This window comes from Branchiostoma belcheri, unplaced genomic scaffold (genome assembly GCF_001625305.1).
Source record: "Branchiostoma belcheri isolate BF01 breed outbred unplaced genomic scaffold, Haploidv18h27 scaffold1, whole genome shotgun sequence".
Taxonomy (NCBI): Eukaryota; Metazoa; Chordata; class Leptocardii; order Amphioxiformes; family Branchiostomatidae; genus Branchiostoma; species Branchiostoma belcheri.
Genome location: NW_017802379.1, coordinates 1,535,022 through 1,548,095, shown reverse-complemented (window position 1 = coordinate 1,548,095; position 13,074 = coordinate 1,535,022). Strand labels below are relative to the sequence as shown.

The 13,074-nt window shown below is 39.4% G+C and overlaps 1 protein-coding gene across 1 annotated transcript in view; it reads left to right on the top strand.

Annotated features, from left to right (window-relative positions):
- The window catches only part of LOC109463380 (inositol polyphosphate 5-phosphatase K-like), a 29,250-nt gene extending 20,349 nt beyond the window's left edge, over window positions 1-8,901 (top strand). The window contains exon 12 of the mRNA XM_019760166.1: window positions 7,891-8,901. Coding sequence (XP_019615725.1) covers window positions 7,891-8,355 — 465 coding nt within the window. The 3' untranslated portion in view covers window positions 8,356-8,901. The remainder of the gene's footprint in view (window positions 1-7,890) is intronic.
- Window positions 8,902-13,074: the final 4,173 nt, after the last annotated feature.

Below are 13,074 nucleotides of genomic sequence, written 5' to 3'. Positions count from 1 at the left end.
CCACGAACGCGCTGAATCAGTCGAACTGCAGGTCATCCTGAGTTTCCGCTACATATTGATACATTTCGCGTAATGTCATAAAATTCGTTTCCGTTGGTATGAGAAACTGTATGAATGTGGCTACCACATGCGATATAATAAGTGTTATGATAACATTCAAGTATATACAAAAAGAGGAATTGAATACAAGGTTCTGACCATTCAAAAATCGTCAAATTTGAAGTCAATCGGTTTCGAACTCTTGCGTTCGATCCATGGAACCAAGGCAGCGCGTTCCATTTTTCGCGGAAGTTCCCGAAAATTGTCGACGGGAAACGGTTACTTGGTGGATTTTTGGGCCGATTAAATGGAGGCCCCGATAAATCAAGCAACTTGTCTCTTGGCTAGTTTCTGTGCTGCTTCAAACGCCAAACGTATGAAATAATGATGCAAATGTGCTGATACTTGGTGGTATGTGTCAATACCATACAGATTGTCTTGTTCTAAATATTTCCTATTTTAATGCCCTGATATCGCTTAGGGCACCTTTAATCTATATGTGTACATTGTCAAGTAATCCTACAAACAGTAAAGTTCATCTTGTATCTAGAAAGAGGGGCTCAAACCAACCCAAATCCTGTCTACACTTATAGTTGACTCACTAAGATGTATTGTGTGTGATTATGGTTTAATTTTGCTGTATGGATAAGATTTTGAAACTTTGCCACTGAGACTCTCTTCCATTCTCTAAAGATCCATCCCTTCACACTTATCATCCATTACTTGCTTTGCCCTATCACAATGTGGTGCTTAATGATTATACCAGAGGGTAACATCAAATATTGATGTAGCTCAAATCATCATCAGCGCAGAGACAACCGAAGTTTGATTTATCCATGGATGAAGCAAGATTTAATGCATCTCAACTTGCTATCATGACAGTAATTCGATCGCATTTTGCAGCCAATTGTCCAGGCCGATTGAACGGTTGATCAGGAGAGGCTTATCTTCAGCCACGACAGCTACCAGCAATCATATCATCTGTAAAGAATTTTCTGGTATCGACTTGATGTAGATGTCTCATACAAATGTGTCTGCTGCCTGGATGGCTGGTACCTTGCCAAGGGCTATATCGGCTACAACATCTGGAAAATGTTGATCCAGACATTCAAACTGCATGGACAGATAGGAGCCAACAGGGCTGACCAAAACCCATAACAAATTGTGCTGAAGCGGTGGGCCTTTTCTTATCAAGTAGAGCAACATCTGAAAAGTCTTTATGATATCATTTCATGGTAAATGCAGTTTGAAACTTTATTACCAACTTTGCCAGCCGGGCAAATTCTCTGCAGTCTAAAATCGGCATGCTAAAATGTTGTCACAAAGGCAAGATATAAGTAATATAACAGGAGTTGGGGAAACTGGACATGGTGTAACATTATCAAGTATTACATATTTCATTCTACTTGCATTTTGAACAAAAGAAAAGGCAAGTTTTTTACCTCTAAAGTTGAGTTGTCGTAAAATATTCTACTTAAAATTGTACTACTAGTATGTACAATGTAATACCATAAACATAATGACTTCAAGCACTGAATATTTGAATAAAATCAAGACACATTTTAATGCTTTAAAAACCTTTTACGATCAGTGTTAATGTTGAATCTTTGCCTCAACTGCACAACATTATACAGATTGTGGTACACTTAAGGCCTCTTATGATCTCCAAGGTATCCTCTCCCATCCTATCCTCACCCATCAGTCATAAAAGATATCCAGTCCCTGGTTTTGATCTTCTGTCTCATCAGTTGCCTCCAGGAGAGAGATTTCTGCAATCCCTGCAGTGTTTTGGTCCATTATCTGAGAGCCTATCATGCAGAGCCATCTTACAACAAACCTTTAAGCTTACTGGAGAGGCAGATACATTATTATCCATCATACAAGTCCAGACAGATGACACCAGGCTGAACATTACTGCAGCTTAGTGGATTCCATCAGGGATGGAACTTGCTTCAGAACTAAGCTTTTAGAGAGATTTTAAAGATAACTTCTTGTTGACTCATCACTTAAAGTCTAAGCCTTTCAAAAATAAGGTCTTTTCATCCAGATTTGCTTATCATAAAGCTGTTTTTACTAAATGAGTCTGATGTTCTATACATTGAGCATATCTTGAATCTGAATGGGTTACTAATTGGTCATAATTACCCTTTGGTGTATTTGTGTATCACACCAGCTTCTTATCATATACACCAACTTTTCTTACCTACATGTAAAGTAACCATCTTGTAATAATCTTTAACTGTCATTTAAACTACACCACATTATTGTTTACTATGATGATGATCTCTACTTGACATACATGCATATTTACCGTTATGTGTAGTTATACCTCAGGTAGCCTTTTTTTTTTCCGCTGAGTTCAGTGTCCTACAAGATATACAATTTCTTGCAGCTTTATGAAAGCCATTGGCAAGGCTTAGCCCTAATGTACTAGCCCCAGGCTCAGCACTTTCTGCATGTAAGACTACTGTTACAGTCAAACCGAGGGAAAGAATAGATGATATACATTTTCTAAATGTAACCCATACATGTAGTTTGAGATAACACAAGAGCCTGCAATGCTTGAATTTTACATGTAACAGTTACCAGCTGTTATCTAAAACCCCACACATCTCTATCAGGGCTTGAAATACATGAACATGTACCACCTGCATATGCAGGTACGTAGTGTCAGGTAAAATTGGATTTATGCAGGTACTGTATCTACCTCCATATAATCTCTATATGTACTAGGCACAGACTTTTTTTGCTGTATTGACATTCTCTACCAATGAAACGCAAAATACATTACAACTTTAAGTTACAGTTTTGTTCTCACTTTTTCCAGTTTGACCCATATACTTTTTTGATTTATGGTAAAAAAAATTGTCAGCTGCAAGAGGTGATTTTTAATGTTACATGTGCAGATATTAAAGAAAGCACATTTCAAGCCCCGATTGTACAGACATAGCTTCAGTTTTGTTATAGGTGTGCAATTCTTTTCAGAGATAGGGAAGATACTAGCGATATGTAGAAAAGTCATATAGTTGCCACACGGCTGTAGTGATAACACTGAGACACATAATTCATACTTCTGTGCTTACAGATAAGGGTCCCTCTGAAATCCTCATATTCCCTGGACTGTTACAATATTGAAACTTAGATCTAGATGATAAGGAAGGTGTTTCAATGATGGTTCAAGTTCAAAATTCAGTATTTCTTTCTTGGCACTGAAATAATGGTAACAAAATGAAATTATGTCTCACTAATAAGCATAACATTGCAGCTAACATATAACGATAATAATGGGATGAAAATACAATATAGATCAATTTTGGAAATCTTTTGAACAACTGAATATCAAAGTTATTTATTCACAACAACTTTTTTAAAGAGAGCCAACCTTTTGATGACCGCCTGTCATCTTCATCAGGCCAATTATGACTGGTTCCATATCGGTCATAACTGGTCATAATTGCCTACTAGTAGATGAAGATGACAGACGGTCATCGAAACATCGGCTCCTGTTAAACAAGTGGTTGTGAATAAAGAACTTTACTATTCAATCATTCACCAACCTGATTAAGTTATTCATGGAGGTTTAGAACAACTATCAGTGTTATAGTAAGAATTTGTGCATTAACTCAATAAAAGAGTTTGTTCCCACACCTTGCTAATAAGGTTATATCACTGTCAGTATGCATCCAACACTATAACTGCAGTTACTGTGAGATAAAGCCTTTTCTGATTGTGTAAGTGGAGAGTCGTAAAGATATGAAGAAGTTCTTGGCACAAAATCAAATTACCACAATAGAGGCTTTTGACCCGGTCAACTTTCAAGCATCAAAAAGAAACATGATTATGGAGAAGCAGTTTGAAGATACGTGATCTACATAATTATAGATGAAGGCCTTTCCAAGTTGTAAAAAAGTATGCACTAGAGATTCATATCTACTAGTTTTCATACGTAGTAACCAAGTATGAATGATTTTCTTTGGGAGTACATAATATTCAAATTAAAATCTCAAGTCCAGAAAGTGCAATTTTCAGGTGCAAGTTGGATTTAATCGCTACATGTTGTACTTGAATGCCTTGAATACGTGAGACAATTGTACACTGCATAGTCATGAATATCCGTGCTTTAGTGCCCTTTTTTTACATCATACTGCGTAGGTTTTCCATGTTGATAACTTCAAGGGCATAACGTTAAATCATCTGTATATTTCATCCCTGGCAGCAAGTTGTTCTCACGCTGTGATGGTATCAGAACAGCCTGCTTTTTGGCGGCAATTGGTCGTAAAAGATGTCGTAAAGATTCCACCTCACAGAGCTGTGAATTTCTTCCTCGTAATAAAGTTACAATTCACTGTGTTTTACTGCTTTGCGCTGGGCTGAATTTGCTTTCAGCATTTTACTAAAGGCTGGGCCATACATTTGTACATGACCCTGTTCCTACAATCTTAAAACCTTTGAACGCCCTGAAGTTGTAATTATTGAACTGTTTGGTAGCCCCAGCTTTCATTGTTTACATTTTCCCAAATTTTTTGACTGTACAATTTTTGACTCCAGTCTTTGCCAGAGAATGAACAAGACTGGAGTTGTGCAGTTAAAAGTCCAATTTCTTGTGTTACAGTTCAAACTTGCTTCATAATGACTTCTACAAGTCAACACAGATGAACTTTCAAGATAAGTCTATGTTTAATTCATCCCCAGTTTTATAAATCTTACATCAATTTAAGAAGTGATGTGTATTCCATATTTTCAAGAACTCAGAATCAGTCCAAGCTTTACAACTCAGTCCTTGGGCTGCCAACATATTTCTATTCCCTTTGTGGAAAATAAACTTGAGTGTACTGCTATTACTTTTAACAATAAGGACAATAAAGTACAACTTGCTTTATCAGGATTGACATGTCGCTCCTAGCAATATGCTTGTTTGAGGAGAGTTAACATCCGCAGTGAAATCTATGTGGAATATGTCCATGTCATTAGTGTTTATATCATACCAGGAGGCATCCCAACTCTTCATGCATCACGGTAAACCTGTCGTAAAGTTTTCCACCAGCAGTTCTTTTATATAAATCTGATGGGATGAAATACATGTTTGGAGATATTGCTCATGTTGTGAGTGCCATAAAAGTCTGGTGACCTTGAGGGTGTATTAAGAGTTTCGAGATGGAAGTTTTTTGTTATCTCTGTTGCAAATCTTAAGATATAAGACTAAGACGACTTGGGAGAATCCCTGATGATGTTATCTCCGTCTCATCCCATCTAGACTCTCCCCCCCAAGACAAAAGATCTAATCTTAGAAATTGGATCTTGTCTTAAGTTAGCGGTAATGAGTATGCCGCAGGCCAGAACAGGTTTACAGGGAGGAGTTTTACTAGAATTATTCTGCCCTGCACATTTGACTAGTACTAGGGGCCAATAACAGTAAATTTTCCCATTTTGTTGTACAGGGTACAATAGAATGATATTCCATGCATAGCAGGCTCAAGGCGGCACTTTGTGCTTGCTGTTTCTTTTTACATTATACATGACTGTGCATAGCAAAAACATCAGAGATGCATCAGCATCAAAATGCTGTCAAGAGCCCGCTACGTATACAGACACTACCCCATACATTTGATACTGTTTACTGATTGTTGCCACTTTGATGGCCACTGTTCCTTCCTGGTAGTAAATGTGGAGAAAACGTCAGCCATAAGTATAAAATCACAAAATGAAGGCATGTAGAACAAAAGACTCCAAGTTAACTTTCACCCCATGAGAAGCTGTAATGACACCAACGATAAATGGCAACAGAATTTCGATTTAAAACAAAGTGGGGCCCTTTGACAATGTCAGTCATTATATCTGCCCATAGATGGCCAGGGACTCCCACCGATGCTTTACTATATATCAACAATATGATAGAATGATGATGGTTGATGGTGCTACAAGCCATTCTGCTTCCCCATAAACCAGAGGGAGCAATGGGGAAATCTAGTAGATAAGGATCGGATGGCTCCCAGAGGGTTGCCTGCATTTGTACTTGGGACAATCTTGTTAGGTTTGTTTGGCACTAATGGCTGGGTTGCTGGGGAGAGTTTCAGATGCTCTTGTATCATTTCCAAAAGAAATGTGTTTATTTATGGTACCCCTTTCTGCAAAAAAAAAAGGTGGTTTTGTTGTGACTTGTATTACAGGCCATGATAAATATGCTCACATCAATTTGTAGATCTTTTCATATTAATTACATACTACTGGGTAGCTCTGAAACTGGTGGGAAGAATAAGCTATTTCAAACAAGGCAATCAGAGATGGCAGACTTCAACCCCTTACCCATGGTGACCCATACTGCCTTTGTTATCCTTCTAGGTAAACAGACAAATAATAATGAAGCAGCTGAGAATATATGACAACACTGCGTTGTGTATGGACATGGCAGAAACACACACACACAGGCAGACACACAGACAAAAAATGCCCTCAATTGTCTTTACTACTTACTACTTTACTACTACTACTACTTCATAAACTGTCTTAATATCAAGCCACTCATCTATGCATTAAACAGTTGAACTTTTGAGACTGTCCCCAGGTGAGGTACATGTAAAGGCCAGGTACTAGTGTAATGGTACTCACAGTCAAAAGGACCAAAATGGACCTTGCTCAAACCTTGCATGATTTAGTAGTAACCTTTTTATGTTAAAGCTTTTGAAAAGGTTTTATGGCCAGTGATATTTTGCAAGTTGAGGTCACCAAAAGGCTGCTGACAGGGTTTTTTTTTGCATCATGTCTATACTCCGAGACTTTGAAAATCATCCACTTGTACTCTATATTGTACACAAATGTATACTATAAGGAAATCAAAGTGTCAAAAACTTGACAGAAGAAACTCTTCAGCGATCTGGTGAAACCATCTCTAGCCCCGAGGTGGTTCATATTTCATGATTGGAACATAAGTGCAGCTATTTCCTGCTGGGTGATGTGTCCATTATCTGCACTTACTGTGTGCTGTAATTGTCCACAGGCAAAAGGCAGGGCTTGGAGGGGAATTATTAACATTGATCATTCCCCTCTCCTGGTAGTGTTTCACTCAGTGTGAAGCTATTGGATTCTTTGTGCATGTACTTTCCAAGTCTCTTGTCGCAAATCGTGATTGAGCCTTTTGTGTGTGTAACATTCTGCAGTGTTGTCTGGTATCTTTTTGTTTGACAGATCAAATCCTACTGGATATGAACTGAAACAGAATGAAGATTCTTGTATAATTTCTGTTAAAGTGATTTTGATGTGAACTGGACCTCAGGGTGCAAAAACTGGTAGAACGTCATTCACTAAACATGAATCAATAACTACTAAAATGGCTTTTATTGATTTCAATCATCCTTCTTGTCTGTTACCTACTCCTTCAAAGTTACAATGTATGCATGATACATAAAGTGCATTATGACTTCTCAATTTTCAATGCCATCCATTCAACGATTTCGTTGATTTAATTTTTGACTTTTAATAGATCACAAAACCTACGAAATTGAAAGAAGCCATTGATGCTCTCACTGGAGGTTATGTGCCATAGTTTAAGTGTATTTTTTTGCAAGTGTATGATGACATTTACAAGTTGTGAACGCCATCCATCCACCAATTTTGCTGATCTGGTTCTTGCCCCTGATAATCCACTTGATAGCTCTTAGGTTTCCCAATCCATTGCCTCTGAGGTCTGTCTTTGGGATCTTTCTAGCTCTGTAGTCTTGTTCCTTTGCTGCTAACAGATCCCAAAACGTCCACATGTGCACAAGAAAGCAAGAAACCATAAATGCCCAAACCTTTGAGGTTATGAAGTTACAATGTCTTTCATTCACCAGTTTTGTTGACTTTTGCCCCAAATAGATCACAAAACCTCCAAAACTGGAAGAGGCCGTGGACGCCCTGACATTTGACAAGCGCCGTGGCTCCAGCAGCAGCAGCAGTAGCAGCACCTCCACCAGCAGCGCAGACACTGCCAGCGAGGCTGACATCCTCGACCAGGTCGACGCAGAAACAACCACAAACACTGAGGACAAGCAGGAAGAAAACATCACTGGCATTGAGAGGCATGGAGGAGGGATAGAACAGGGAAAAGAGGGGGAAGCGTCACCAACACCAAATACTGACGACAATCAGGAACAAACAGATGAGAAAGCAGAGGGAGTGATACAGCAAGGGAAAGAGGAAACTCAGAAAGCAAGAAAGAGTAAGTCAGACCTAGAGGCCACATCACAGGTGACTCAGAGGCAAGAAGAAGAAAGAAAAGACCAAAAGTCTAAAGAGGATGAAGAACATGCAGAGATTACAGAGCCACTGTTGCCTGTGTAAGATGTGATGGCATCTATACCTCAGACAGGAGATCAAGAGGAGGAAGGAGAGACAAGCACAGCAATGGAAGCAAAAGAATCCAACCAAATGTCACAGGAGAGGGCTGATGATGTAGATGACGAGACCTACTAGTAAGAGGATCAGATGTAGAGGAAGAAGAAAGCTATAGAAAGATATGGAAGGCTTCCCTTTCTATCATATGGGTACTGGTAGAAGTTTTTACTATATCCCTAGAATGGAGGAGAAAAATAAGTTAGTATGCTGCACATTAGGATTGTGAAAGATGGTGAATTTGTGTTATGGAAAAAGTGAAATGCAGGCAGGTGGTAGGGATAGTGGACTGTGTTTTGTACAAGGAGTGGTACTAAGTCTTGTGTTGTGGTCTTAGCGGGTTATATGGTGATGGGATACACGTATGTGGAGTGAAAAGTGAAATGGTTTGTAGGGAGACTTGACTTGTGAGTGAAAGTACTGTAGATCTCATCTACATCTAGATCTATAACTTTGAAGGCAACACGAAAGTGATTAGCAATAACTATATACATGTACATTGTAATTACCTAGTGTCGAACGTAGTCTCATTGTGTTGCCTTGAAGACAATGACTGTCAGTAGTTTACACATACAAACACGTACTGTCAACCAATAAATACACGATTTGAAACATTTATTAGAAAACAACAATACCTCGGACAAAGGGAACAACACAAGTGTTTGAGGGCCAAAGACCTTACAATGTGTACTAGACTGTCAGTAAATAAATAACTTAAGGATACGATATCTAACTATGTTTAAGACCGGCACTGTTTTGAGCAGCAGAGTTACAAACACCTTTGCAGTATTGTAAAAGAAGATGACAAAAAGACATACATGTATGCATGCAGTGATGTCTTTTATGACAAAATCTATAATATGGTAGAACATTTCCTTATATATTTGTAGCCATGCACTTTATGTGCCTGTATGGAGACAAGTTGATGTAATGTTATTATGTTTACCTTGGCAGAAGGAAAACATATTGTTTTTGCTCCGTTTCTTCTTCCTCTTCTTCTCCAAACGAATAAGGTCAATGACCTGAACCAGACATCTGTCACCATGGTAACTAGTGTTGGATTACATCATGTTGCAATTTTATAGCAGGAGGGATTTAGACACCTGTCACCATATAAATATACATGTATATGAATGTGTTTGAGTAACAGAGCAGACCATATGTGAAGGTAAACATTATGTATTTACTTTGCAAATGTTACCTTCTAGTTTTATTTGTGTTTGTCAATCCAAGAAAATGAAGTTTTATGTGTCATGAGATATCCAGAATGAGACATGTCTCTGAGATGGACAGTATTAATAGGTTCCAAGGTGCTTGTGACCCTTCTCTTGATACAGGTAACAACAGTTACTTTTACATTTCATCACTTTGCCATCAAAATTTCTGACTGTGTTAGTGACACGGAACTTTGAATTTGAATTACTTGTATTTTATTCAAATATTATTATATCATAATATTTTTATGCACGCCAGGGAGGGTGATGGTGTAATACAAATTATGAAGAACAAAAATACGGTATAAACCGTAAAAATACGGTATAGGATACTGTCATATGCAAAGTAGTACACTGTTTTGACTGATGTCATATTTTACGAAGTGTACAAATCGCTGCAATTACTAACCTGGAAGCTTTTATTCAAAGTGCTTTTTTTCTATGGTGAATTTTTATGTTTACCTTCGCAGAAATAAACATTGTTTTTGCTCAGTTTCTTCCTTTTCTTCCCCAAACATATTACAAAACACCGATATTTCTATTTCTACACCAACTAGCTGGTAGGTCTCTACACAAGACATCGAACCTTGGCCATTTTGGGGGGAAAATGAGTGAAGAAAGTTGCATTTTAAGCCTCAAATCAAACTTAAGAACCCGTTTTGAATTTTAGAACCGCGTTACATAACATTTGTGATAGCAGCTTTTAGGGTCAGTGAGGGAAATAAAAACGACTAAAAAGAAAGGTCAATTTGGCTTTTACTGTTGATAATACTAGTATTCATATTGTCAACTACCTGCCCTGCGTCTGCGTTGCTCTTCATTTTGCATTGTCCGCCCGACGTGCGTGCCTTTTATCAAACCTGCCCTTTCCTGGCTCTGACGTCATCTCACGCCCTTGGAAGATCCATTACCTCAAGGCGGCTTCACACCTCTCTGTACGCTGCGTGCGTGCCGCGGGCTTTATTAGCTGACTTCGCGGTGCCAGAAGTGAAACACCTTCAGTACAGGAGCCAGGCAATTTCGGAGGCGAGCCCTGGGCCAGTAGCTAGGAGTGTTGCGGGGTTCGGGTTCCACACTCATCCCGACATCAGCACGCGCTCTGTACGCCTGGGGGTGTGACCTCTGTGATACCTAGCGTATTCTTATCGCCATCTTGTTGGAGTGGTTTAAAATACGACAGGTATCTTAAGGTCTTTGCAACACGCCGTGCGTAGAGAATCGGAGACGTAAATTTGAGTGGTAAATTTTGCTGGTTATCCAATATGCTGGCTGTCGGGTTTTATAATCCGCTTTACATTTTACAATCCTGTATTGTAACAGCTACACTGTAACGGTTACATACAAAGATCTTAAAACTGCTGGAAGCGGAGGTACTGGTGTAATTTAAGATAAATCATTAATAATATCTTAATTATAACTTTCATAACTCAAACCTACATAGATCTTTGCATACTAGTACATATCTAAGTGAGGTCCGCCTGTCCAATAGAATTTCATACCTGAAACTTTGTACGTAGCACACACATACCCCATTCACGCCACGCACATACACAGAGAGACAGAGACACAAGTGGCATTACGAATTCTTTATGTGAAGACCCCCACTGCAAACAATCCAATACATCGTCTCAAGAAATATACATGCAGATATTTCGATTGCTTGTCAAATCAAGTATAGATATAGATAATTCGATTGACATTATTGAGTCCTCTTTATACGGACATCGCGATCTTCATAAGTTTATGGTAAAGATTCATCAAGTTACGTTTCTACAGCGACAATGTCGGTTCAAGAATACAAGATATGCATATCCGCGGCTCATAGTATATATATATCTACACTTCAGATTCTGTTCAATGAAACACGCAAAATCGTACACGTGAAAGAAGTTCTGTTGTCAAACATTTCAAGTTAACTTGGCGTGATCTCAAGGCATCATTACAGTCTCCGGATTATTACAAAACTTCAGACTCGTGTCTTGTAGACGTAATTGCAGCCCGAGGTGGTTCTCACTCCGTGCAGGTTCAGCCCATCCGTCTCATATATAACTCTGAGTTCGCGGTTATCACGCGGAGCAGCCCCGGCTTATGCCGAGATTTCCCCCAGGACTGCGCAAGGCCATGTCAAGTAAAGTTTAAAGATGACGTATCCCCGCGCGCGCATTAGTTTTCGTTGTTGTTACTTTTTTTTGCCTAAAAATGACCTTTTGGTTCCTAATCGTTCCCTTGTCCGTTCGGTATAGTACATGCCATTGAATTGAATTCCAAAGGAAAGTCGAAATACAGATAAAAATAAGGAGACCTTGTCTAAAATAAAGTCGTTATTCACTTCCATTGCGTTCAAAAATTATGTATGTTACTACAGAATGTGGGCAATTTTCAGCTTGTAGAACATTTTTGTATACCTCTCCCTTCCCCCCTCCGCGGTTTTACCTTGGAACTCATCTTGCTATCAAAAATAAAGTTGGCGGCCGCGGTTTGGCACCAAAGTTGTGCTCTTATAGGATTCGACACTTACGCTAAATGCAGCCACAGAATCTTGCATTTGTGATCTCAACAGGCTTTTTATGCTTTCATTTGTTTTCCAATGGATGTACATGTACATCTCAGGTTCTGTGAAAGGATGTCATCCATAAAAGAAACTTGACGTGACCTAACACATAAACGGGGACTTCATAACTCAGCAGCACCGTGCCCGCGGGCTCCAGGGAGACAGGCATCTGTGCCCTGCGGTGACTCGGCGCCCGTCCCGCCGTGGTGCTGATCCGCCTTCCCCGCCTGGCCCCGCCAAGTATAGCTCCGCCAGAAACGCAACGTCAACTCTTATAATTCCACCGGGCACCCTAGGGCCACCACACTTATTTTACAAAATGTGTATTTACAGAGATGTACCTTTAGTAATTCCAGAGATATGCACACTTTAAGATATCAACGTGCTCCAGGCATTCTTGAGAATTCGAAGGCCGCGATAACACCGGTTTTCTCGGAACCAGGTGGAATCATGAGTTGACGTCATACGCTCTACTTCAATCTTTGAAATGTCTCTGCGTTGTCCCTACGGCCTTCAGTCAAAATACGGCAATTTCCAAACCACTGCAACACAAACTCTACAAAGTACGATTCTTCAAACATCTCCAAAAGACTGTACACAAATACCCGCGGTCCGGTTCTTCTATGTACAGGGTAAAAAGACTGCGCTCTTCAATGAGTCCAAAGCGGACTTGTCACCAGTGTCTTCTTCCAATATATGCATAGTTCTCGGCTATAAGATACACTTGGAGACCGCTCCACGTTAAGTATGTACAAGTTCGCTGTATATGAAATTAGATGTCCATCCGTTCGTGGTATTTTCATGATGATTGTTGGCAAACCAAGGTCAACACAACCAGGCGTTCAGTCCTCAGTAGACAGAGTAGCTTCCATCCAGTTGATTCATCGGAGTGTTGAAAATCTT